We start from the raw sequence: 26,890 nt of genomic DNA on the forward strand, positions 1-26,890 counted from the left end.
AGAATAGCAGGGACACCATGGTTCATATTACTGTAATAGGGCATAAATGTCACTATGCCTTTGTCCAAACCCACAGAATATACCACACTGTTTGAGTCATATTGTAAACTGCTTACTACATAAAGATTTGACAGTGTACATTCGTTAGCGTAATAAATAAATCCCTATGGTGGAAGATAGCAGTAAGGGAGAAGGCTGGGGCCAGAGACACACAAAGAGAACGAGAATCTGTATAACTTCCCCTCAACTTTGCTTTAAAGTACTATGAAACTACTCTTAAAAAAAAAAAAAATCTTATTAAGAAAAAAGAAAAAAAAAAAAAAAAAAAAAAAAAAAACAACCAAACCAATGGCTGGGGAAAAAATGAATAAGTAGCCGAAGAGAGCCAATGAAATACCAAGGGGGAAAGAAGCAAAGGCAGAATAAAACATGTTAAAAAATAGTAATTAAAAAGTTTCTCAAAGTGGTTAAAGTTATATCTGAGACTCAAGAAGCATCAAGTAAGATAAAGAAGTCCTACCCCAAGAGAAAAGTAAAACCACTCATATTCTTCATACAAAACAAAACATGAACAAAAAATCTTAATGGTAGCCAAAGAGAAAAACATTGCACACAGAAGGATAAAGACAAAAGCAGATTTCTTACCATAATCCATCCTTCACAAGATGATTTAGTGCTGTCTTCAAAGTGCTAATCCAGTGGTCCCCAACCTTCCTAATGCTGAGACCCTCTAATATAGCTCCTCATGTAGCAACACCCTCATCACCCCAACCATAAAATTATTTTCATTACTACTTCATAACTGTAACTTTGCTATTGTTACGAATTGTAATATAAATGTCTGATATGTGCCCCTCTGAAATGGTTATCTGGCTCCCAAAGAGGTTGTGACTCACAGATTGAGAATCACTGTGCTAAAAGGAACTCTGTCAAATTACATTTTATGCTCAAAGAAAACCTTTTAAAAATAAGGACAAAATAAAGACTGAGACTAACAAAAACAGAAGAAGTTCACTAGAAGCAGATCAACTTTCAAAATGCTACAGGAGCTCATTACCCAAAGGGATAAAGTACAGTCTGTAAACAAAAATGAAGACTAACAAAAATCACTGTAATTAAGATCAATAAAAAGTGCCTTCCCCCTTTACACTAAATAGCACTACAATGTAGTTGACATCAAAAGTTAAAATTCTAACAACACATAATGGATTTTATCATAAAACTGAAACATATAACAATAAAAATTTGAGAGATTAGCATTACAAGGTTCTCACATACAAGTGAAGTTAGGTCTGCTGACTGATAATAGAGCAGAAGAAATTAAACATTTTTAGATAAAAGAACAAAGAACCACTATTTTCAAACACCACCAACTGACTCCCTTAAGCTCTGCTAGATGACAGCATACACCTGTAGTACAGTTACTCAGAAGGTGAAGGCAAAAGTTGAAACTTTTAGTGACCTCAGCAACGCTGTGAGACTGGCCTCACAATCTGTAACGGGGCTGGTGTATGAGTCTGGACAGACAGCTCAGTAGTTAAGAGTACTTCTTCCCAGCAGAGGACCTGGCTTCCATTCCCATCACCCACATAATGATTTACAATCATAGTAACTCCAGTTCCAGATCTAAAACCATCTTCTGACCTCCTTGGTACCAGGCATGCAGGTACATGATCCACATACATGCATACATGCATGAAAAACAAACAAATAAATTTAAAGGGGTGAGAGGGCTGGTGTATAGCTTATAACTAAATTGTTTGTTTCATGCAATGTGTTGTGGTTATAGTCTCTAATACATTAAACAATATACACACAATACAAATAGTAAGTCAATTATAGAGATTAAAATATCACGAAGATATATTTTAAAAGTAGGCACATTTTTTAATTATTTTAAAAATATATTTTAAAAAGAAATTACAAACCAGATGAGACAAACAGGAAATCCTAACAGTTGTATAAAAACAGCAGCGAGGGCTTCAGAGATGGAGCATATTGTTCTTCTAGAGACTCCTGCTCAGTTCTCATGCTGGGCAACTCATGCTGGCCTAGGGTTCCAGCTCCAGGGAACCCAACATGGACACACACACACACACACACACACTCTTTTTTTTTAAGATTTATTTATTTATTTTATGTACACGAGTACACCGTACACACAGACACTCTTTAAGTCTAAAACAACAAGGCACTATGGGCATCTATTTCCCTGTGTCTAGAAGCTCCCATGAAAACAAGTTGATGCTTCTGGCTAATCTGTACTGCCTCTTCATCTTATTGGGTCAAATGCTAAAAAAAAAAAAAAAAAAAAATTTATCTAAACAAGATCTGCAGCAGACACATAGGGGTTCCTCTTGGCTGCACACAAAAGTATAAATCAAAGGATGGTCATGGAGAACTCCCCAGAAGCAGTATAAGAAGGGGGGCCCTAGATTACAGAATCTTGGCTACTGTGATCAATCAGCTAAGTATCACAAAAGTCGTCACTGCTTTGGTGAAGACCTCCCTTTCCTAGCTATTACCTCTCTCAAAAAGAAACATTCAGTTCCTCACTGACACTCAGACAGGTCCTTGGAGCTGTGGGTACCCTCCCCACACCCATACACTCCGTGTTTTCCAGTCTGTATTTCTCATGCCCTCAGAGAAAAACTGTCATGGAGTACCAGACTTGGTCTCTTCCTCTCGGACTAGCTCATATGCCCACACTGTCCTCTTCCTACAGTCTTCTTGATGTCCTTACTCTTTGCTGACAAAGGTTTGAGCAGGAAGAACAGAAAGTGCTATGTTCTTTCTTCCTTTTGCCTCTGCCTGGTCTTCACCCCAAGGCCCATGTGTCTAGCAGAGGGAGAGGTTCCTGTGTCTTCTTGTCACTAGCTGCAGACTCAGGTGAGTTCTTCTGGATGGAACCGCCCTTGCTGATTCATGTGTGGTGTCTGCTGAGTGGGCTGAAATGCAGCTGCTGAATCATGTTTGGTGTTTGCTAGTGGACTGAACTGATAACAATGAAGATTGGAATCCCTCCAAAGAACTATTTCTAAACAGGCCCACTTCCCCATCTCCTAATAACCTTTTGTTCCCACTGCCTCTGCTAGGTGATTGGCTAGAGGGAAGGTTGAAACCTTGTTAAAGTGAGTTGTGAAAAATAAAAGCTTACAGGTGGGCAGCTAGATCAGTCTTAACTGTAGCCTCACTTACTGTCCTCAGCATTTCCTGATTCTTTCTTCCTGCCCTGTCCTTCACCTTGAAACAGACTGGGAACAGTTCCAAAGGAGAAGGACACAGTAGAAGAAACAGTGATTTAAATCTTATTAAGAAAGCTCACAAAACTCTATTTTAGTCACAGCTTCATTGTATACCATGACCTTGGCACAGAGCTTCAAAAGTAGTCTGAGCGTGGTCACTATGGTTGTATGGCTCTCTTGGTCTGCTAGCCTAGCTTCCCCCTGACTGCCAGAGGGACGATTACTCAGTGTTTTCTCTCTGTGCCCTGGAGCAAAGCTGGGCTCTGGATCTAGACTTCTATTTTAATCTTGCAAAGAGGTTTTTACTCAGAACTAGAAAAGGGTGGAGCTTATAGCCCACACTCTTAGTTTCCCTAAAATCCCCAGAATTTTTCAGTCTTCTAGATTGAGTCTGTAGTTTTTGCTGCTCAATCCTATCCTCTGATTAAGTCTACATCCAACAAGGAAGTCTGGGCTTTTCTCCTTCCCAGGCCAAGAGCTGGCCTTCTTCAGAAAGCTTTTGGGAGCTAGATTTTCCCCAGGAAGATGAGGAATGCCCACTCTTGGGCCTCACCTTTCTTCTTGATCCAAAACTTCATCCTCACAGCAATGTTTAAAGCAACCTCCCTAAGCTGCTCCACTCACTAACTGCCGATTTCCCAGTAATAAAATGAGACCAACCCGTGGGCATATCTGAAGGGCCATCACTGTGTAAGGATGGACATAGACTCATACACTGCTCTGTGCAAAGACAAAACACATTTTATTTTTCAACCAAGTTATAGCTACCAAATAATTTGAATTTATTGTTATAAAATGAGACAGTAGAAGGAATCAAAGCTTCAGTTACCTCATATGGAAATTCTACCTTTTAAGGAAAAGTATCAAATCTACACAAATCTTAACAGAAAAAAAGAGAGTGCCGATTCATTTTAAGAAGCCAACATTACTTATGCAAAATACACAAACTGACAGACAAAATATTAAAAGATGAGGGCTGGAGAGATGGCTCAGGTTTGTACAAGTGTGAGGGTTGGAATTTGGATTCTCAGAACCTCATAAAAAAGCAGAGTAGGCATGACAACCTACCTATATAATAACAATGTGTATACAGGATTCCCTGGAGCAAGCTGGCTCACTAAACTAGTCAAATCTACAACTTTTGATCTCAATCGAGAACAAGCAAAACAACACTCAACACTAACTTCAGGCCTCCACATGTATATAGAGAATAAAAATGTTTGCCACTTTACCTGACTCCAATCCCCAGGACCCACAGGGTAGAAGGAAAGAACAGACCTCCTCCAAGCTGTCCTCTAACCACTACACATGCATACACATGCACACCCATCAATCAATCAAAATCAATCAATCAAAAAAACATGTGGTTTAAAAACTAAAACACAATCATCCTACTACATGCCAAAATAATTTGATATCAAAACATCCACCCTAATGGGGAAAGTCCAGCAAATTAGGAATATGAGAGAGTATCTTCAAGATGATAAAGAGTATCTACCAAAATAATAATAGTAGTAGTAATAATAAAGCTAACATTATACTAATAGTATAAACTAAATGATTTCTCCCTAAGATCAAGAGCCAGGCAAGGATGCCTACTCTGACAATTCCTACTAAACGCTATAAAAGACATCTTAGGAATGCATTGAGATGAGAAAAATACTCTTCTCTACAGAGAAAAATAAGTCAACTCTTTTTACTAATAATATTGTTCTTCACAAAGAACATCCCTAAGAACCTATTCTATTTAGACCTACCAGAATTAGTGACACTAAAAACAATCTAGAACAGACCCCCACACATGTCCTATGACCTCCATATACATAAAGTTAAATTTAATAAATTTAATGTGTAATCATAAAAATGTTTTATAATAAATACTGATAGGTAAAACCCTTAAAAAAAAAAAACTAAATGGGGGCTGGAGAGATGGCTCAGTGGTTAAGAGCACTGGATCCTCTTATAGAGGACCTGGGTTCAATTCCCAGCACCCACATGGAAACTCATAACTGTCTGTCTTTGCCCAGATCCAAGGGATCCAATGCCCTTTTCTGGCCTCCACAGCACCAGGAAGGTACATGGTATACAGAAATACATGCAAACGTAATACTCCTACACATAAGTATTTTTTTTCAAAAACCTAAATAAAATTCTAAAAGGGAAAAAAAACAGTTCATAAGTCAAAAGAGCCAAAACTATTAATCTGTCAACTTTCTAAGCTTATAAAACCCAACCAAAACTTTAGTTCTGTAAAAACCAGTAAGTAAATTCTAAAATTTACACTAAAAGGAAATCTTTAGTTCAGCTGTAGTCAAATTACAAAAACGTTTCCTTTTACATCATTCATAACTCTTCTAAACAAACAAACAAACAAAGCATTACTTGACTCTACTCACTTCCTCTCCAGACAGGTAATATGCAGCAAGGAGCCCTCCAATAAAACGAATGTTAACTTCAAACACAGACACTTCCGAATTCTGTGGAGACAAAGTAAAAATAGACACATACATATAATACTTCACAGTTTTCAAAGTTTTACTTTTTAGTAGTTCACCTGGTTCTCACAGACAGGATGTGTCTTGCTTTAATATTCTGCACTTTCATTTCTCGTATCGCAAATCCTGACTTGCATTTGTTAGTTCACAGAAGTCCCTCTATTGCTAATCACCACAGCTTCCTAACTGCAAAATCAATGGACCACTCAATGTACCCTACACAAGCCTGTGAAGTTATTCCAGTATTCACTACCATTGACTAATGTTGATTCCTTGTGAAGGCCTCCACTTCCTGAATAATGAATCTCAAATCCAAAAAAAAAAAAAAAAACCTACTAATTATTCTACTATGTTTATTTTAATTATTATATCATAATCTCTATTTCTATCCTTTTTATGATTTTCTAGTACTTTGCTAGTATCTAATAACCTAATAATTACTAAAGGAGATGACAAATACCAGTAGAATTATGGTTAATAAATTAATACTGTTGAAAATCCACTCCTACGTCAGAAACCAATGTTGCTATATGTTGGGAGCCGACTTTTAGCAGAAAGCGGCTAGATTATCTTTGCAGCCATCTGGAACCATATACCCTGATAAGAGATTTGGTTTTCAATAGCCTACAACAGCTGAAGCACACTCTGATTCCCACATATTTTGTTTTGCTGTTTATTGCCCCCAGCTGCAAGGCGCACGTGGTAGCCACGCCTGCAAGGCATGTGGTTCACGTGCTGTCCACACGCTATCCAGGCCATATATGCCTGTAAGGCGCACGTGGTATCCAAGCCTGCAAGGCGCACGGTGCACGTGCTGTCCACGCTATAGCCGCCTGTAAGGCTTACGTCATAGCAACACCTGCAAGGCACCTGGCAAAAGCGTATAAATACCTCAGAATTCCCTTCAATAAAAGAAGACTTGATAAAAGAGAATTGAGACTTGAGACTTGATCACACCCTGTCTTGTCTCTATTCTTCGCATCTCCTGCCCCAGTTGGCCCACTCTCTCTCTTGACCAGAGCACTTAGCCCCAGAAGCGTTGAGGCAGAGTACGGGCCGCAACACAGTGACCCCCAAAGAGTAAAGGCCACAACAGCTATACACAGCACATATACATCAAAATGAAGAATGGATATATAGAAATTTTAAAAGTAAAATAAATACAGAAGCATAAAATGTGACAACAGGCAAACTTAAGAAAAAAGATAATGTGGAAGAATAAAATCAAAATTTTTATAATAAATCAATTATGAATTTGAAGTTTCCCTAAAATGCAAATTATCTACAAGAAAAGGCATAATCAAAACTAAAAGGCAAACAAACGAAAGAAAATTTATCACAAATACTTACATATGTAATATACAAACTATTTTGTATAATTTCAAGGTGGAAGGAGAGAACAGACTCTCACAAGCTGTCTGACAATCTCCACTCTATTATTTTATCACACTGCAGTATGCATACATACATAAATATAGTAAAAAGTTTTTATAATGAACACCAATAAATAAAACCCTTTAAAAAGAACAGAAACTGGAGAGTTAATTAGTGGTTAAGAACACTGACTACTCTTCCAAAGGACCTGGGTTCAATTCTCAGCACCCATGTCAACTTACAACTGTCTATAAGTCCAGGCCCAGAGGTCTGATACCCTGGGAATAGATAAAACATGTTAAATAAAGAGTCTAAATGCTTATATTTAGGCTTAGACATTAGGACATTTCTAGGACGAGGGAACGGCTCAGTACATAAAACATCTTTCGTGAAAACATGTGGACTGGAGTTCCAATCTCAAACATTTCTATAAATGGCAAACAAGTCTGGCAGTCTTCCACATAATCCCAGCAAATAGACAGAGATGGGAGAGAGGGGATCCCCAGAGAAAGCTTGCTAGGCAGACTAGCCAAAAAGGTAAACTGTGGGTTCAAGTGAAGAGACCTTGACTCGATATATACAGTGGAGAGCAATCAGCACACATTAAGCACTGGCCTCCACATGTCCACATGCAGCAGCACTACAGTAGACATCCAGCCACCCAGGTGGTCACACTGGCTGCAACATTATGAATGAGGTCAAAGGAGTCCTGGAGATTTGTAGAGGTGAGGCATGTTCCTTCCTACACCACAGAGGTCAGGCTGCCTGCCTTACAGTCACACAGCTTCCCTGAACTAGTTCTCAGAAATGTCACATTAATTAGGAATTCTTCAATAGTTAGAAATAATAATAAAAAATAAAAAGCTATATTCTATTATTCTATCACTACTATTATAAATGTTATAAACTAAGCATTATAATGTAAAGCAGTTTATTAGTTAGACTTTAGTTATTGCTTCTCCCCCAGCTATTATGTCCTTAAACTGGCTAAGACACTACCTTAAATAATTGCAAGAAATATAAAGATAGTGAGGAAAAAATGAGTATTTACATAGAAGTAGCAAAACAAACGATAATCCCAAAAGAAGAATGAAGACTTAGCACGGGTTCAGCAAACTGCTAAGACCATGCTTACAGCAGCACAACTGTGATCTTCACCCATGAGGTCTGCTTTAACAAGACAGCGTTCACCATATGCAGCTGATAACAAATGGAAATTTATTCCTCACCTTCCTGGAATCTGCAGAGTCCAGGATCAACAGCACCTACAGATGCTGTGACTGGTAAGTGCCACTTAACTGATTCACAACAGTACTTATGTGACTTCTCATGTATGAGGCAAAGAAGTTCTCTGAGAACTATATTATAAGGAACTAATTATATCCATAATAGTTCTGTCCTGATGAACTGATCACTTCCCAAAGATCCTTTCTAGTTCCAACACACGAGTGATTAGTATGAATTTAGGACACGAATATCCAGATCAGAACATTAAACTGTCCTTTTATAGTTAACTTAAGGGACTAGATAAAATGCCAAAGTATACACACCACACTGAAATCAAGGTTTTCTTCAATCCATCTCTGCCCATCCATGAATTCATCATGAAGCCCCATGATATAAAGGGTATCCAAAGCATCCACTATGGTGGCACCCATCTGTGAGCTTCCTATATTTAGAAGGAAGAAACAGCTGTTGTTAAAAACATCCCCTTCAGGGACTGCAACCCCATAGGAAGAATAACAATATCAACTAACAGGATTCCTCAGAGCTCCCAGGGACTAAACCACCAACCAAAGAGTTATAGGAGGGTCCATGGCTCCCGCTGCATATGTGCAGAGGATGGCCTTATCTGACATCAATGGAAAGAGAGGTGCTTGGTCCTGTGGAGGCTTGATGCCCCAGAGAAAGGGGATGATAAGAGGGTGAGGCAGGAGTGGATGGGTGGGGCAGTAACCTCGTAGAGGCAAAGGGGAAGGGAATGGGATGGGAGGTTGCAGAGAGGAGACTGGGAGGGGTACAACATTTGAAATGTAAATAAATAAAATAATCAATTTTAAAAATCTGAAAAAAATCCTTTTCATATAAGTTCCATTTTAATTTTGAATATATTAAGAGTAAATCAAAGATTACTTTTAAGTAATGTTATTGCTCACTTTTCTATTAGACCAGGTAATAGAAACAGTTTGATAAAGTTTACAAAAGATAAGATTTGGAGAGCAAATAGAAAAATAAATAAAAACTAACAGTACAGTCTCCTTGTTTTTTCTGCATTGATCAGAATATGAGCATATACTTAATGTAAGTATGAAGACTGTAGAGGGAGGGTAATGATTCAAGGAAAGGGGACACTCAAAATGACAGGGTAAGTCATAAAGTAAGTCATGCCCTTCTGGTTCCAACTCATAGAAGGGAAGTATATGTGTATAATAAATTTATAAAACTCATAAATAAAATAAATCTTTTAAAAATTTGTAAGACTAAATAATTATAATAAATTTTATTACTCTCTTTTTTTGGTGTGGTGTGTGGTGTGGTGTGTGGGGCGTGGTGATGTGTGGTGTGTGGGTCATGGTATGGTGTGGTGTGGGATAGTGTGGTCTGTGGTGGTGTGTGGTGTGGTGTGGGGTGGTATGTGGTTTGGTGTGTGTGGGTGTGGTGGTGTGTGGGGTGTGGTGTGGGGTGTGGTGGGTGGTGTAGTGTAGGGTAGGGTATTGTGTGAGGTGTGGTGTGGAGTGTGGTGTGGTGTGTGGTGTGGTGTGTAGGGTGGGGTAGTGTGTGGGTGGTATGTGGGGTGGTGTATGGGGTGGTGTGTGGGGTGGGGTAGTGTGAGGGGTGATATGGTGTGTGGTGTGGAGTGGTATGTGGGGTGGGGTGTGGTGTGTGGTGTGGTGTGGAGTGTGGTTTGGTGTGAGGTGTGGTGTGGGGTGGTGTGTGGTGTGGTGTGTGAGGTGTGGTATGGAGTGTGGTGTGGTGTGTGGTGTGGTGTGTAGGGTGGGGTAGTATGTGGAGTGGTATGTGGGGTGGTGTATGGGGTGGTGTGTGGGGTGGGGTGGGGTGAGGGGTGATATGGTGTGTGGTGTGTGGTGTGGAGTGGTATGTGGGGTGGGGTGGGGTGTGGGATGTGAGATGTCACGGTGTGGTGTGTGGTGTGGTATAGGATGATGAGGGAAGTGTGGGGTGGGGTGATGTGGGGTGGGGTGATATGGGGTGGGGTGTGGGGTAGAGTGTTTTGTGTGGTATGTGGGGTGGGGTGGGGTGGGGTGTGGTGTGGTTTGTCAAGACAGAGTTTCTCTTTGTAGTCCTGGAACTCATTTTGTAGACCAGGCTAGCCTCAAACTCAGAGATCCACCTGCCTCTGCCTCTCAAGTGCTGAGATTAAAAGTGTGCACCACCATGCCCAACTATGTTAATACTCTTTAATTAAAAAAAAAAAAAAATGAAAGAAAAAAGAAAGAAAAAAAAAAACAGAAATGATGAAGCAAAATATACATTGAGAAAACTCAAAACAAGATGCCACCACCTCTAACAGACAGTCCTAATCTTTAAAGAGCTTCAGAAAGCAGCTAACAAGGAATTAACTGAACGAGGCAAACCCAGTGGGTACTCAGATAGGCACTGCACACAGGACAAGACAACAGGACAGCTTACTGGTCTTTCTTTTCTTTCTTCTTTTTTTCTCTCTCTCTCTTGGGAATGTGGGTAAAACTAATTTTCCCCCTCAATGGCTTAAAGCTATATACTTTTGATATATAAATATACTTAAAGATATATAAATATCTTTTGGTCTTTGTCTTTAAGTTACATACCTTTTTGTTCAGATGTTCCTCATAATTCCTTTGCCTCATCAATAATCTATCTTTCTATTAATTAAACAAGCATACAACACCCTGATAACATTATTTGGTTTTCTCCCAACTCAGTTCGTGTCAGTATCATCCAAAATATCCATTTTGAGTTATTACACACAAAATTTTCATTTACTTTTCTTGATCCTCAGCTTTTATACTAAGATAAAAGCTTTCCTGGGGCATTTAACCACTCATGTATTTGTTTGAATCCATTTAACAGATAATGTTGGTGTGCTCTTTACACTTTACTGAACTCCTTTAGGGCCTGCCAGCGCCCGTCCCTCCTGCGCTGCAGCAGCAGTGCCCCCACCCGGGTGGTTACCAGTCATTGCCTTGGCTACGCTGCATATTACATACATACTCTGCTCCGCACCATCTGAGTTACTTACACAGGTTAGGCCTATACCATAAATGAAGAGCTAAGGAACATATGAGTGAAAATGAAACGACTGGTCATCGCTACCACTGTTTGGCTAGATAACACAAGATTTCAACTGGAGAAAAATAGAAAATGACTGGAATTACCTACGGGTAAAGAAACAGTAAATGACAATACAGATGTGTAACACAGACAGGCCTGGCGGCACATGTTTTAATCCCACTCAGCACCCAAGGCAGAGGCAGAGGCAGGGGGATCTCTGAGTTTGAGGGACAGCCTGATCTACAGAACAAGTTCTACAACAGCCAGGGCTACACAGGAAAATCCTGTCTGAAAAGGGTGAAGAGGAGTGTTATATAACAATGTCAAAGGTTCTGAAAAAATAATACCTTTAAATTTTTACTATTTAATGTGAACAATCGAAAGTGAATGAACTCAACACTACTGAGAAGGAAAAGGACCAACAAGCATGAACACCAGAGTTGGATTACCAAAGCTACAGGCAGGAATACATTACAAACAAAGAAAAGTATCACAAGAACTAATTTGAAAGATGGTTCTATAAAAAGAATCATATAATAGATCTATTTCTAACCTAGTTTTTCAGAAAGAAACAAACAAAAAATCAAAATAGGAAATGAAAAAGCAACAAGATAAAATTAAAAGTCTTACTTTATTTTCACAATAAATTTCAAAATCTTAGATTAGTAAGATTAGATATCTAATGATATGTATGAGCAAATATTCAAAGAGCCGCTCACTATAAAATTACCACACATTCTATAAGTTTCATGAAATAAATTCTACTTCAATGCTAAGGCTAACAGTTCTAGTCTATACAAATGTCAATAAAAAAGGAAACAAAGCAATGCATAAATAGTATGCACTACTGATGGAAAATGAATTCACTAATAAAAATAAAACTACCATCTGATCTCACTAGTGTCACAAAAATAGCCAGGCTCAAATGGAAGGCTATGTGGGGGATTGAAATTATGGGACTGTTCAGATTTTAGATATTTAAATCAATATGTGGATTATAGATTCAGGTATGTTCTAACTGAATGAAAATATAACATAAAATATCAAAATAAATTAAATTTAGCAGTTAGCAGAAAATGTATAGCACCTAATACTAACATTAGAGAGATCTCAAATCAATTAAACAGGGCAAGAGTGCTTAAATTTAGTCAATGCCCTAACCTCCATTCCCAGTGTGAGTATGCCTGCATGTACATACACAAACACACACACACACACACTCACGGGGGAGGGGAGAGAGAGAGAGAGAGAGAGAGAGAGAGAGAGAGAGAGAGAGAGAGAACTTACCAAAGTTGAAACAGTTAAAGGGAATACTCTTTGTAATTAGAAAAACTAACATTTTAAAATCTTTTTTAAAAATTCTCTGGGTTTTGCAGTTTCACTGGAAAATTATATGAAGCATTCAGAAAAAAATAAAATGAATCTTCAACACTGTCTTCCAGAAAAACAAAGTACTTCACCACTAATATTGAAAATAGCAACTGCCTGCTGCCAACCCAAAGCAAAAACACAGTTCAATAAAAATATATAGCTGGGTGTTGTGGGTGCACACTTGTTTTCTTTTTTAAAGAAGTATTTATTTATTTATTTATTTATTCATTTATTTAATGTGTGTGAGTACACTGTAGCTGTCTTCAGACACACCAGGACAGGGCATCAGATCCCATTACAAATGGTTGTGAGCTACCATGTGGTTGCTGGAAATTGAACTGAAGACCTCTGGAAGAGCAGCCAGTGCTCTTAACCACTGAGCCATCTTTCCAGCCCCTGTGGTATACACCTTTAAATCCCAGCACACAGGAGCTGAAGCCTAACACCCATGTATATAGTAAGAGCCTTTCTCAAAAATGGATGGATGGATGGATGGATGGATGGATGGATGGATGGATAGATGGATGGATGGGCGGGCAGATGGATGGACAGATGGGAGGGAAGAAGGGACGGGGAAGGGAAGGAGGGAGGGAGGGAGGAAGTGAGCAAGGGAAGGAAGGAAAGAAGAAAGGAAGATGGGGGACGGAGGGAGGAAAGGAGGAAGGGAGGGAGGGAGGGAGGGAAGAAGCAAGCAAGCAAACAATCAACAGAACATACCTCATAGATATGAAAACCAAAAAACAACAAAGTATTAGCTAATCAAGCCCTAGTTAAATCAGAAGTAAAAAAAATACTTCTATATGTACATATATGCATACATGTACAAAGTCAAAAGCAACTTTTAAAAAGCATTACAAAGTCAAATTTTGCTAAAACAAAATTCTCCTTTTTAAATGCACAAAGACCTTTAACATAACGCCACAAAAAAATTCTCCCAAATATCAAAACAAAAAGCACCCATGCAGCCAGGAGGTGGTGGTGCACACCTTTGATCCCAGCAGCCCAGAGACGGAGGCAGGCAGACCTCTGTGAGTTTGAGGCCAGTCTGGTCTACAGAGTGAGTTCTGGGCAGAAACATATACACACAGAAAAAAATCTGTCTCAAAACAAAACAAAAAAAAAGGCTCTGTGTTAGTCAATCATGTAGTACAAACCTGTAATTCTAGCACTTGGGAAGCTGAGGTAGGAAGATATTAAGTTATAGCGCAACATAATCAAGCAAAACTTTGTCTCAGAAAACCAAAGGAGTCATTCTATTAACCATGTCTGGGTAGCTAGGATCAGTGCTAAGCTATGTCCACCAGCAGTCTCTTCTACTTGTGGCCCTCTGCAGCAGAGGCCCAGAGAGGGTAAGACACATACATTACTACAGCCCATCAGTTAGAGAAAAACAAGGATCACAGATTCTTTCAATCTTATTTCTAAGAAACCTAAACACTTCCCTGACTCTACAAATACAGTAAGTAGTATAAAGACATGAAACCCCAAATGCTGGAACCTATCCTGCTAGGAAGCCAGCACATAAAGGAGAAAGGGGTGGGGGAGAGCCTGAGCTGAATCAGCTCTACACCAGGACTCCACTGAGATGAATAAACTGGTTATAGTTCAAGCTGTTTTGAGCTGAGTTTTCCATCATCTGCAAAGTGCTCTGGTGGCAAGGACTAACTAGTGAAGGCAGGGAGCACTGATTTCAGTTATCACATAAAAGAACCATTTACAGTAAAAGCTAAGGAAAAGACATGCTTTAGGTTAACTCCCTGTAACCTGTAATACTGTGAGTTAAAGTTCAATAGTTGTCCACTCAACCTATGGTGACAGAGGATAGATTTAAGAAAACTGTTTTGGTTTTTGTGCGTTGGTTTGTCTGTTTGTCTGATTGCTCTATGATTTTAATTCTACAAAGTCATAATGAAATTTGGGGTAACAAATCAGACAACTGGGTAAAGTGAAAAATTAGGGCTTGGGGACAAGGCTTAACAGGTAAAAACATTTCCTGACCAAGCCTGGCAACCTGACTTTAAGTTCCAGAGCTCCATAATAGAAGACCAGAACTGACCTCCACACTGAGGAGGAGGGAGGGAGGTGTTTCTACCTACACACACACACACACACACACACACACACATACACACACACGCTCATACACACTCACACACATACACACAGGCTCACACACACACGCTCACACACACACGCTCACACACACTCACACATACACACATTTTAATTTAATGAAGAAAATCACATCCACCTCTTATTTTCTATACTTATTTATCCTCAAATCCTTTAAAACTACGGCTCACTGCCTTATCACTGCTCAAGAACAGTCTCTAGAAGATAATTTAAGTATAACATATAATAATATAATATAAATATAGTTCTATTATGTGTCTTTGAGTGGACCATCATTTGTGACATCTACAAAAGCAACAGGAACTTTTTATCTGTGACACTTTTTCAGAGAAAATATACTCTATTTCACTAAAAGATACCAGCTAAATGAAATATATTATGAAAATATGGTAGCCAATGACTAGCTACAAAATGTTTTTCTTCTCCCAACACAACTCTTAAATTCAGAACAATTCTTTTTTTATTTGTTTTTTGTTTTTCATGACATGCTTTCTCCTTGTAGCCATGGGTGTCCTGGAACTCACTCTGTAGACCAGGCTGTCCTTGAAGTTGGAAATCTGTCTGTTTCTACCTCCTGAGTGCTGGGATTAAAGGCATGCACCACCACCACCACCACCACCACCACCACCACCACCACCACCACCACCACCCAGCAGGACAACTTATTTTTTAAGACATTTTTTTTTTTTACCAACACACAAACAGACATACACAGGATGGGGGGACCATAATGTATAACACCACTTTTGGTGTGCTACATATTAAACTTCTAATAGCACACTGGAATCTCTAAACTGTTCCCTTTTCCTTTATGAATATCACTAGTAGTACTTTACTATCTTGAAGGGGAAAAAATTACAAGTACATATCTACCTTTCATGACATTAAACAAAAAAAATGCAGAAAAAAAAACCTTCAAAATACTAAGATAAATGTATGAAGTACCTATGTGTAGAGTATCTAACACAAAGCTAGGTATTTCAGTGCAACTAGAACTAAATCTTGACACACCAAAACAAAAAATTCATATTATAACTGCACAGAAACAGAGACCTTGGAGAGTACTTTTAAAAGCCAGATTTTGTTTTAAAAGATAAAGGGGGAAAAAAGTAATTCAAAAAGTTACCTTACCAAATATGTTAGTGGAATGTCCTTTCCTTGCAATAGGCCTGAGCTCATTATGTCCCCATCCGTATGTTCTGTAATTATCCCAGGCATGTTTCATCATCTGAGAAGAGAAACATTGTAACACACCATTTGAAGCTATCCACAAACTACTTTATACTTCATATAATTTAGACTTGGGATATTATATTCTTACCCATTCTGCCATGTTTCCTACATTAGCATATTATTCAATTAACATTTGTTTCTCAGTATAAATCACACATACCTACGATGCTGACTACTCTGATGTCAACTAGACACAAGCTGGAATTATCTGAAGGGAAGGAACCTCAAATGAGAAAATGCCTCCCCAGCTGTAAAGTAGCTTCTTAACCAATGACTGACAGATGGGGAAGAGTCCAGCCCATTGTAGGTGGTGCCATCTCTGGAATGGTGGTCCTGGATTCTATAAGAAAGCAGACTGAGCAAGCCATTTAGAAGCAAGTCAGTAAGCAAGCACCCCTCCATGACCTGTGCATCAGCTCCTGACTCCAGGTCCCTGCCATGTTTAAGTTCCTGTCCTGACTTCCATTGATGATGAAGAGTAATGTGGAAGTATAAGGCAAATAATCCCTTTCCCCTCCAATGTGCTTTCTGGTCATGGTGTTTCATTGCAACAACAGAAACCCTAACAAAAACAACTATATTTAATTTCAATTTACACAACAAAACATTAGATGTAATCAGAAAGTTATTTGGAGAAAGACAGAAAGTTATTTGGAGAAAGACAGGTAGCTATCTGGCATTCTTTCCTTTCATAAAGTGCTAATACTTTGAGGAACAGGCCCTCTTTCTTCACTGTGATAATGACTGGGCTGTCGATCAAGGGTCCTTGCTTCTACCACCAACTAATTCAACCTGACTCTACAATCTCTTACCTTTAGACCAGATACCAGAAGATTTAAAGTGTTACAAAAGCACAAAAGCAGTCCTAGGTAATATGTAACCAAATGGCCACATCTGTATTCCAACTAAAATTGATTTTCCAAAAATAGGCAAATGAAAAGCTTTAGCCCACCTGTCTTGAGCTGCCAACCCTTGCTCTTGTCATAGTGACTGGATGGGTATATGGATCAAGAAGGATAATCAAGTCCTTTGTATTCATATTAGTCTAAACAGTAGGAGGCAGAAGATTATCTCATTTAGGATCTCAAGGGTTTAAATAATTTAATCCTAAAACTGATAATGGCTAACTCTCTCCCATCAAAGAAATACCAAGTAATGAAAGAAAAGAGACAAAGACAAATGCATGATTACAGACTTAGAATCAGCCATGCCTAATGTCCTCAATTGAAGCCATTAAACTAATATTCTGTATTATTCAGCTAACATGAGTTGAGTTTTTTTTTACAACCTATGTAGTTCTGAGCTACACAACAACATTTAATGTAACAGTAAACTGCAGTATATCATTTAACAACATATCATTCATTAAACCACTTCAAAACTTGCTTTATGTAGCAAGTATAATCAAGTACCAAAATTGGGCAAAAACATTAAAGAAAACTCCAGACTAATACAGACAAAATTTCTTCTAAAACAAATTAGCACTGTATAAAGAAAATATGTTAACATGACTTCATGCAGTTTTACCCAGACATATAAGGTTAGTTTAACATTAATTTTAAAAAGTAAATAAAACTTACCATTAACAAAAAAGTAAAAAAAAAAATCAATTATCTAAACAAAAATATAGACAGAGCATTTCACAAAACAACATACATTCATGATACAAATCCTTAAACTGTAATTACAAAGAAATATCCTCAAACTAAGAGATTACCCTGAAAAAACCTGGACTGACCCAACATGCCTAACAGTTGAGTATTAAGCACTTATGTTCTAGAGTAAGCAGCTAGCCCAGTCTGTCGATTCTCACCATTTCTTTCAAAAAATAGTTAGCAGAAGGTCTAGCCTGTGCAGTAGGCTAAGAAACAGAAATAAGGAAAAAGGCCTGGTCTACTGAGTTCCAGGACAGCCAGGGCTACACAGAGAAACCCTGTCTCGAAAAACCAAAAAAAAAAAAAAAAAAAAGAAAGAAGGAAAAAGGAAAAGTTCCACTATTCAAAAAGGAATGATTATGTAGAAGGAAAATCAGAAGTTATCTACAAAAAGTCATTAGAAACAGTAAGTCAAAGCAAACCTGGTAAAGGAACAGGATAAGCTGAGCCCAAATGTATTGCTAAACTAAACTCTATGGAATCTGGCCAACCACCAAGCCTGAGCCTTAAATTCCCTTAAATGCACATGGTTATTGATCTAAATTATTACATATGTAAGAAAATATTTCAAAACATTATAATGACATATGAAAATGGGTAATGAAGGTATCTGAACAAAAAGCTGTCAGAAAAAGTATGCTCCCAAAAAAAGTATACTAAGCAGCCATTGTATAAAACAGACTCCAGTGACAGGCAAAAATTAAAATGTCCATCCATCTTCACTCATCAAGGTCAAGGTTTACAATACTAAGGCCAAGGGTGATAGCCATCAAGATGGAATACCAACTGAGGAGAATGAGGAACACTCAGGAAACCACTCTGGCTATGTCAATGAGGATGTTTCCAGGAGGCTGCGATGAGGAGGGGAGACCAGCCCTGAAAGTGGGTGGCACTATCCCTCCCATTTGGCTGAAACTGGGGGAGAAAGGGAGGAAAGGACAGAAGCCAGCTGAACACATGATTCACTACTCTCTTGCTTCCTGACTGCAGATACAACATGACTAGCCACCTCACCTTGCCTGGCACAACAATGTCTCTCTAACTGTGAAAATAAGCCCACCCACCTACCCTCCCTCCCTTCCTTTTGTAGCTCCTGTCAAAAATGTCACGGCAGTGAGAAAAACTGACAGACCAAGTTTAAAATACATTAAATATATATCCATTACCAGAATATATAGAGATATCTGACTGTATAAATTAAATATATTCTTGTTGATGCTGTTACACCTGACAAAGCTTCTTCACAAGCAGTGGAACTATAAACTCTACTCAACATTATCAGGAACCCCAATTAACATAGTTTAATTCAATTCACTAGAGTTGGTATTCTCTTAGTATGTAATTCCTAGAATTACAACTTGATTAGGGGCTAAATAAATTTAAAGATCTTTGAGATTAACCTTTTTCTATCATTTAATCCATGAAGAATCTTTGGAAGGAACATGGTCCTAATAGCAGTACAGTTCCCTAAAACATGGCTCAAACAGAGCAAACTGCTTAAAATCTCATCTATGAAAAGCTCTGCATAGCATCTGGGATAAACCATTCAAACTGAATATTTTAAATTGCTTATTCAATAAACTTATACACAGATTCTACTCTTTTATAAAACCCTGTGCTTCAAAAGATCTCTAATATGGTGAAACCATCTAACCATCTAAACAAACTTGAATCAAATTTTTAATTTCAAAAACATACATTATGATCAATAAAGAAAAAGACAGTGCTCAAATCCTTCCTGTGAGCCTGGAATCTGAATTACAACTACACTGAAGAACAAGCAGATGCACATACAACACCACAAAATGTCCAGTCAGACACGGATCTGCATGTCTCCACGTCACCAACCTCGGCTTATTACCTCTTTAATTTTGTCTCTTTTCTTCCTGATCTCCGTGTCTTCTGGATCCCCACCACTCACCCCTACACGCTGTGGGACAGGGACAGGTGGCAGTACCCTGGTCTCTTTTGTCTTCATTGCTTGGGCTACTTTATTTTTCTCTGTCTGAATTTCTGCTCGGATTTCCTCTCTTGACTTTCTTAATTTTTCTTTTGCTTCTTCCAGGGCTTTCTCATGATCCGCTCTAATCTTATTTCTCAGACGCTCTTCTTCTTCCCTGGGAAATAAAAATAAATTAAATTAAAAAAAAAAAAAAAAAAAAAAAAAAAGGTCAGAGTAGTACTCGGCACCTTAAAACTCTCCTACTGAATTCTAATGTTTGCTTTCTAGTTCCCCACATTAAAAGATAAAAATTATCGGTGAAAAAGGTCATCTGCCCAAAGAATAGGATAAATATAAGGTGGTATGAGAAGGAAAATGTATTCTAGATGCTGAGTAAATATTTTACATGGAAAGAGGAAGCCTACAAAAAAGTTCTAATTCCACAACAGACAACTGAGAAACTACAAGCTGTAACTTGAAGGGATCCCTGGAAAGAGGGATGAGGTCAAGGAGAACAAGAGGGACTGGTGAAAGGGGAAAGAAAGTCAATGAGTGGTGTTGAATAGCAAAGAGGAGACAAAAACATGAGCCTAGGACCAAAGGAAGAGACAGGGAAATTAGAGGTAGAAAACTTTCATTTATTTAGTACAGCATATACTGCTGAAAGTACTTTGCAAATGGCCAGGATTTGATAATGGAGTGATTCCCAACTGATGAAGACTAATTAAAACTCTCTTCGGCTTTTTTAAAAACAAAAGTTCTAATTTAGTCAGTGGTGAATAGTGTTTCTTATTCTAAATAACTGAGAGCACAAGTGTTTCAGATTTCAGTTCATCAGGTTTTGAAAAATCTGATTGTGATTCCCCACTCCTAACTGCCTGTCACAGAAGGGCAAATGCTATTCCCTCATGTGAGGTCTGTAGAAAAGGCAAAGCTACAGAGCTGCAAAGTAAAATGCTGGTATCCAGGGACTGCAGTAGGGATGATAAAGTCATTGTTTTATGGGTGCAGAGTTTCTGTTACCAGCATAAAAAGAAGTCGAGAGATGAAGGGGACTGATGGCTGTACAACAATATGAATGTACCTAATGCCACTGTACTTCAAGGTAGCTAACAGGATAAAGTGTTAGATATCCTTCACTGTAATTTTTAAACTGGAAGAAAAGTCTATTTAAATATTTATACCAGCTTTATTCATTATAAGCACAAACTTGAAAAATCCAGATGTCCTTTAACAGATGGTTAAACAGAAGACAGAAAACAGACAGACAGACACACACACACACACACACACACACACACACACACGAAAAGTACAATGCTACCTTACCAAAAATAAAAGAGAATTGTACCTGCCCAATGTAACACATCATAATCCATCTATGCCAACCAAATCTTCCCCACATGTCCAAAGCTACAGGTAGTCACATAACCCTAATTTAATAAAGAAGAAAAGGGGGGGGGTCTATCAGGAAATGCTTTTCTCCGTGGATTAAGAAATGGACAAAGTCGGCTGAAAAAAAAGATGCCTTCTGACTGCTATGTCCTTCTGACCCAACTATTCATTCTTCTCTTCAAACAGCTACAACTATGAGACAATCAGCATGAGAACAAACTGCCACCATGGACCAAAGAGAAGAGAACGGGAGATTCTGCTGGAGCCCTCAACTACCTGCCCCAGATTTCAGACTCTGTGGAGTGTCTCCCAGTTGGATGTTCAACCACTTTCAGCTAAGTCTCCCCAATCTACTCTATGCAAGCACAGGCATACACATAGGTTCAGAAAAGTGGAGGGCCTAGTGGTTCTTTCAAGGGCAGTTTCTATCTTCTGACAAGTACTAGAGTCTCAAGAAGGAAGTTAGGGGCTAACATTCTACACCTTAACAAGCCACCTGACCTCAATAAGGAGCTAACTTTGTACAAAGATAGTGATCCAGTGACAACTCCCTCAAGTCCTTTGTAGTGTGGCCACATTGAATAAATCTCCTTTTTCTACTTTTCGTTATTAAATAGGCTTTTAGTTGGCTTGTAAAGGATGGGTGGGCAAACTTATTGGACACAGTATGTAACCACTAAGCTCAGTGACAGCTTCCCAGCACAGCAGCTGCCTCACTAACTGCTGAGTAACACTCAGAAGCCCACTGTGTTTGCAAAAGCTCACAGGCATAACCATAAAGCATCTTCCCCCACCAGCGAAACTCTGCAAACAGACATTATACACTAATCTAGAGATAGCACTACTGAAGTAGATGGCATGGAATACAGGCCACAATATATCCCATCTGTCTTTTCAGAGCTTCTCAATGAATCAAGACATTTTACTGGGCCTGAGCTTTGTGAAAGAAATGTCTAACACATTTCCAAAAATTACTTAGTGATAGTCTCCTTATCACTTTAGTCTCCATAGCCCTTTTAGCAAGACAAAACACACTAACCAAGGACATCTCTCTGACTATGCAATCAGTGAGGTCTGTAGTATCTGCATTAGCAGGGTGACAATAAACACATATCACCTCTGTGAGCCTCCTTTTCTCAGTATGACAGAAAGCCTTTACCAAGCACACACGATTACTGGAAGAGATGAGAGGGCCCTCAGCTGAGAGTCCAGTGAAGTCCTGAAGGGGGTTCCTTCATCCCCTTCATGCCCTACCCTTCTCATTACTCCCCACTCCCCACACACAGTCATATACAGAGCTAAGCAATGACTAGGCCACACTGTCACTGTCCTTTGAGACCTGCACTCTTACACCTTTTCAGCTTAGAGAAGCTGAACAGGAAGAAAGAAACAAGTTCTGGGAGAGTGTGAAAATATAAAAAGCACCAAATCATTCTAAGACAAGGCCCACTTCTTTAAAGGCAAAAGTATCCATAAGTGTGTGGGTTTTATTTCTGGGTCTTCAATTCTATTCCACTAATCAACCTGTCTGTTTCTGTACCTACTGTTTCATGCAGTTTTTATCACTATTGCTCTGTAGTACAGCTTGAGATCAAGGATGGTGATTCTCCCAGACATTCTTTCATTGTTAAGAATTGTTTTCGATATCCTGGGTTTTTTGTTTTTCCCTATGAAAATGAGAATTGCTCTTTCCATGTCTTTGAAGAATTGTGTTGGAGTTTTGATGGGGATTGTGTTGAGTCTGTAGATTGCTTTTGGTAGGATGACCGTTTTTACTGTTAATCCTACCAATCCATGAGCAGGGGAGATCTCACCTTTTTCTGAGGTCTTCTTCACTTTCATTCTAAGTTCTTGTCATACAGATCTTTCACTTGTTTGGTTAGAGTTACTCCAAGATATTTTATATTATTTATGACTATTGTAAAGGGTGTTGTTTCCTTATTTCCTTTCTCAGCCCATTTATTATTTGTATAAAGGAAGGCTACTGAGTTGAGTTAATTTTATATTCATCCACTTTGCTGAAGTTGTTTATTAGTTGTAGAAGTTCTCTGGTAGAATTTTGGGGGTTATGTATACTGTCATATCATCTGCAAATAGTGATACCTTGACTTCCTCTTTGCCAATTTGTATCCCCTTGATCTCCTTTTGTTGTCTTATTGCTCTAGCTAGAACTTGATCTTTGACAAAGAAGCCAAAAATAGACAATGGAAAAAAGAAAGCATCTTCAATAAATGATGTTGGTCAGAAAATGTGAATGAATTGTGAATAAAATGCATGTGATAGGAACTCAAAGACCATATGCAAATATAAAATTAGTTTTATTCACTTAGCAAAAGGAAAATTCTTATTTCTAACCCAAACCCCAAAATGGTATTTATAACTGTTTTTCTGAAGCCTTCACTGAACAATCTAAAGTAGAATAGCAGGTTCCATCCCTAAAACTCATGTTTTGGTCAGTCTTCATCCTAGTAAATAATGCTCTTGTCATCTATATGGAACCCAATAGAAACTCTCATTTTGCTCCCTAAATATTTCCCAACACTGTCTAGAAATATGTTCCAATTCCACAACAGAGAACTGAGAAGAACATGGCAGAACAAAAAGCTTTCTGCAATCACATAAACTCTGCCACCCTCACTTACAACACTTTATTTACTCCCTCCATATATTAAGGAATTCTACTGTCAAACAAAACAAAAACCTACATATATGCCTCTCTTGGTCTCTGCAGATTCATCTTGCACATACATCCTTTGTGCTCAGCCACACTTCTTGTAATCCCCTAAACACCTCTTTCCACTGACAGCTTCTTGCACAAGTTATTTCCCTCTATTTAAAACACTCTTTCAGGCTAATTATTATTTCAAGTAACTCCTGGGTTAGGAAGTTTCTCTAGCACAGTCTCATAGCATCACGATCCTTTCTTTCACTGTACCATGGTATAAAATTCTGTGATTAAATATCTTTTCTAATAAGATAAAAAACTATTATTATGTTCAAAGATTTTGGGTTGTGTTCGGATCTGTCATGGAAAGGTTACTGCAACAGGCAGATAATATAGGCTCAAAAAGAATAAGGCAAACAAGTGCCAAGTCCTATCCAAAGTGCTGAGATACAGTCAAAGGGCAGTCTATAACAATTGTCTTTAAAGCAAGCAACTTGCCAAATTCACCCTCAAAGCCATGTTAAAACTCATGAGGTAGTTAGTAACAGAACATCTAGCTGTTAATAATATTGTCATGTAACAGCTCCCAACATTTTACTTTATTAGCTAAATGCTAGATTCAATTGCCCAGCCACAAGTGAAAGCAACATGTGGGAACTGACAATTTACATAATTTTTATAATTAGTTTTAAAAATAAAATCTGAACTCCTTAAATTTTAGCATTTTAGAGAAAAGCATTAGAAAAAAAGGTAATCATAACTGAATTTCATTCTGAAATATTAAGAGCTTTAGAAAATTCTACCAATAAAATTTGTCCAATAATAGATTAAAGATAAAAACAATTAAATCATCCATTAGAAGTGAACACAAGAAAAAATTCAATATCCATTTATGATGGTTATACCTCATATCAAAGCAGAAAAAGAGAGAATGACCAAATAAAAGATACTTTCCAAAGGCAGATATAATTCTTGTCACTCAATATAATCATTCCTAAACTACAAAAGCAAGTCCCTTCAAGATGAGTGAACAAGATGCTATCACAGCTTCTACCTGACTGTGGTAGGAAACTGTCAGCAGCAAAATCTAAACAAGAGATGAAAAGAAGAATGAAGGATGTAAAGACAGTCTTCTATCACAGGGACAAGTCTCCAGGAACCTACAAACCACTGCACCAAGAGTGCAGCACAGAATCAGTGATCAGCAAACTCTCCTTCCAGCACAGCCTTGGCTCCCATCTTTCTAGACCCCAAGCCTCCCGACTTCCACTTCCAGTTCTGCTTGGAAGAGAAGAAAGGGGAGATATCAGATATCAGGGGAGATATCAGAGCTCCTTGTAGGCAGCCCCTCCATCCAAGCCCTCTACATCAAGATGGTTCCAGCAGCTGTTTCCCATTTGGAATTTGTTGCAGCCCTCTCCACTCCACGCTTGGCGGCCACTGTTTCCCGGCCCAAGCTGCCGCTCCAGTCTTCAGGTGGGGGGGGTGGGGGAGGGTGGAGGAGAGGATAAAGGGGAAGAGACGCGAAGAATGGAGACAAGACAGAGGTTCTGATCAAGTCTCTAGTCTCATTTATTGAAGGGAAATCTGGGGTATTTATAGGCTTTTGCCACGTGCCTTGTAGGCTCGTGGATACCACGTGCCTTGCAGGTGTTGATATGACGTAAGCTTTACAGGCGTGGATACCACGTGCACCTTATAGGCATGTATGGCATGGATAGCACAGGGACAGCACGTGAACCGCATGCCTTGCAGGCGTGGCTACCACGTGCACCTTGCAGCTGGGAGCAGTAAACAGCAAAACAAAATATGTTGGATATCAGTGTGCTTCAGCTGTTGTAGGCTGTTGAAAAATGAGTCTCACGTCAGGGTATATGGCTCAAGATGGTTGCAAAGCTGATAGCCGCTTTCTGCTAAAAGTCAGCTCCCAACAGGAATTCTGGCATTGGTATTTCTATAAAGTCCACCAACTTGAACAGGAGCAAGCCTGAAGGGATGCCCTGAAGCAGCGGGCACCAGAGCATCTCCCAAGAGCCTGGCTGGGAAGAGGAAGAAGAGGAGCTTGAAGGCATTGTACTAATGTACAATACAGACCAAGAATTGTTTTAGCAAATGACTAGAGGACAACTGACAACTGGCAAAGAAAGCAGTGAAACAACACAACTGAAATCCTACACAATTTAGTGCAGTGTGCCTGAAGAAAATTAAGACCTTCTAAAAAGAAATGCCTTAAGGCCATGACAGAAGTACCTCTCAAACTCGGAGGTGGCCAGGGTCTAACATGGTGCCAACTATTATAAGGGATAACTGCTTCTTCACTTTTTCTGTTGCTCCTGAGGAACCTTCAGTGGCCAGCTTCTCCTTGACCACACTGGCTGTGGCCACTATGGTGCATGCTGTGTCGTGCTGCACCACCTGGGTAAACTCTGTCAGGTCCTGCTTCATGAACTCCAAAAGAGGCAAAGATGCCAAAGAGACCAAAACTTCTACATCCCCTGAAGATGAGGCTGCCCCCCAGAGCCCTTGTGAAGAGATTCCAATGGAGCCCTCTGCAGAGACCAGAGAGCAGTGAGAGTATCTCTCTCAGGACCCAGATTGCCAACCCTGCAGCTGCATCTGAGGCACCACAGCCACCTAAAGACCTGTCTCAAAAGCTGCTGGAGACATCTTTGGAAGAACAGAGTCTAGCTGAGGATGAGGGTGAAACTGGACCCCCCCCCACCCCCAGTTCCCTCCAAGCTTCTATCCTCCGCAGGCTGAGCCAGTGGTTTAGAACCCAGGCCTCCAACCAGAGTAGAGACCCTGAGAGAGGAGGTACCCACAGACTTAAGAGTGTTCGAGTTGAACTCAGATAGTGGGAAGTCTACACCTTCCAACAATGGCAAGAAAGGCTCAATCTCGGACATCAGCGAGGACTGGGAGAAGGACTTTGACTTGGACAGGACTGAAGAAGTGCAGATGGTGCTTTCCACAGTGGACGCCTCTGGTGAGCTGGAAGATGTAGAATGGGAGGACTGGGAAGGAGGGGAGCCAGAGAAAGCCGCTCCCCCATCCACGTCACATCCCACCTCCCTCGCTCACTAGTTTCAGCCGGCCTTGGAAGACACTGA

At 39.3% G+C, this 26,890-nt stretch overlaps 1 protein-coding gene and 1 pseudogene across 1 annotated transcript in view; one reads left to right on the forward strand and one right to left on the reverse strand.

Moving 5' to 3' along the window:
- Positions 1 to 26,890, reverse strand: part of Man1a2 (mannosidase alpha class 1A member 2) — a 126,793-nt gene that overhangs the window by 68,187 nt on the left and 31,716 nt on the right. The window contains exons 2-5 of the mRNA XM_034499618.2: positions 19,640 to 19,895; positions 16,022 to 16,118; positions 8,665 to 8,783; positions 5,642 to 5,722 (exon numbers count right to left, since the gene is read on the reverse strand). Coding sequence (XP_034355509.1) covers positions 5,642 to 5,722; positions 8,665 to 8,783; positions 16,022 to 16,118; positions 19,640 to 19,895 — 553 coding nt within the window. The remainder of the gene's footprint in view (positions 1 to 5,641; positions 5,723 to 8,664; positions 8,784 to 16,021; positions 16,119 to 19,639; positions 19,896 to 26,890) is intronic.
- LOC117706766 (BSD domain-containing protein 1-like) lies at positions 21,343 to 26,864 on the forward strand (annotated as a pseudogene).

Source organism: Arvicanthis niloticus, chromosome 4 (genome assembly GCF_011762505.2).
Source record: "Arvicanthis niloticus isolate mArvNil1 chromosome 4, mArvNil1.pat.X, whole genome shotgun sequence".
NCBI classification, from domain to species: Eukaryota; Metazoa; Chordata; class Mammalia; order Rodentia; family Muridae; genus Arvicanthis; species Arvicanthis niloticus.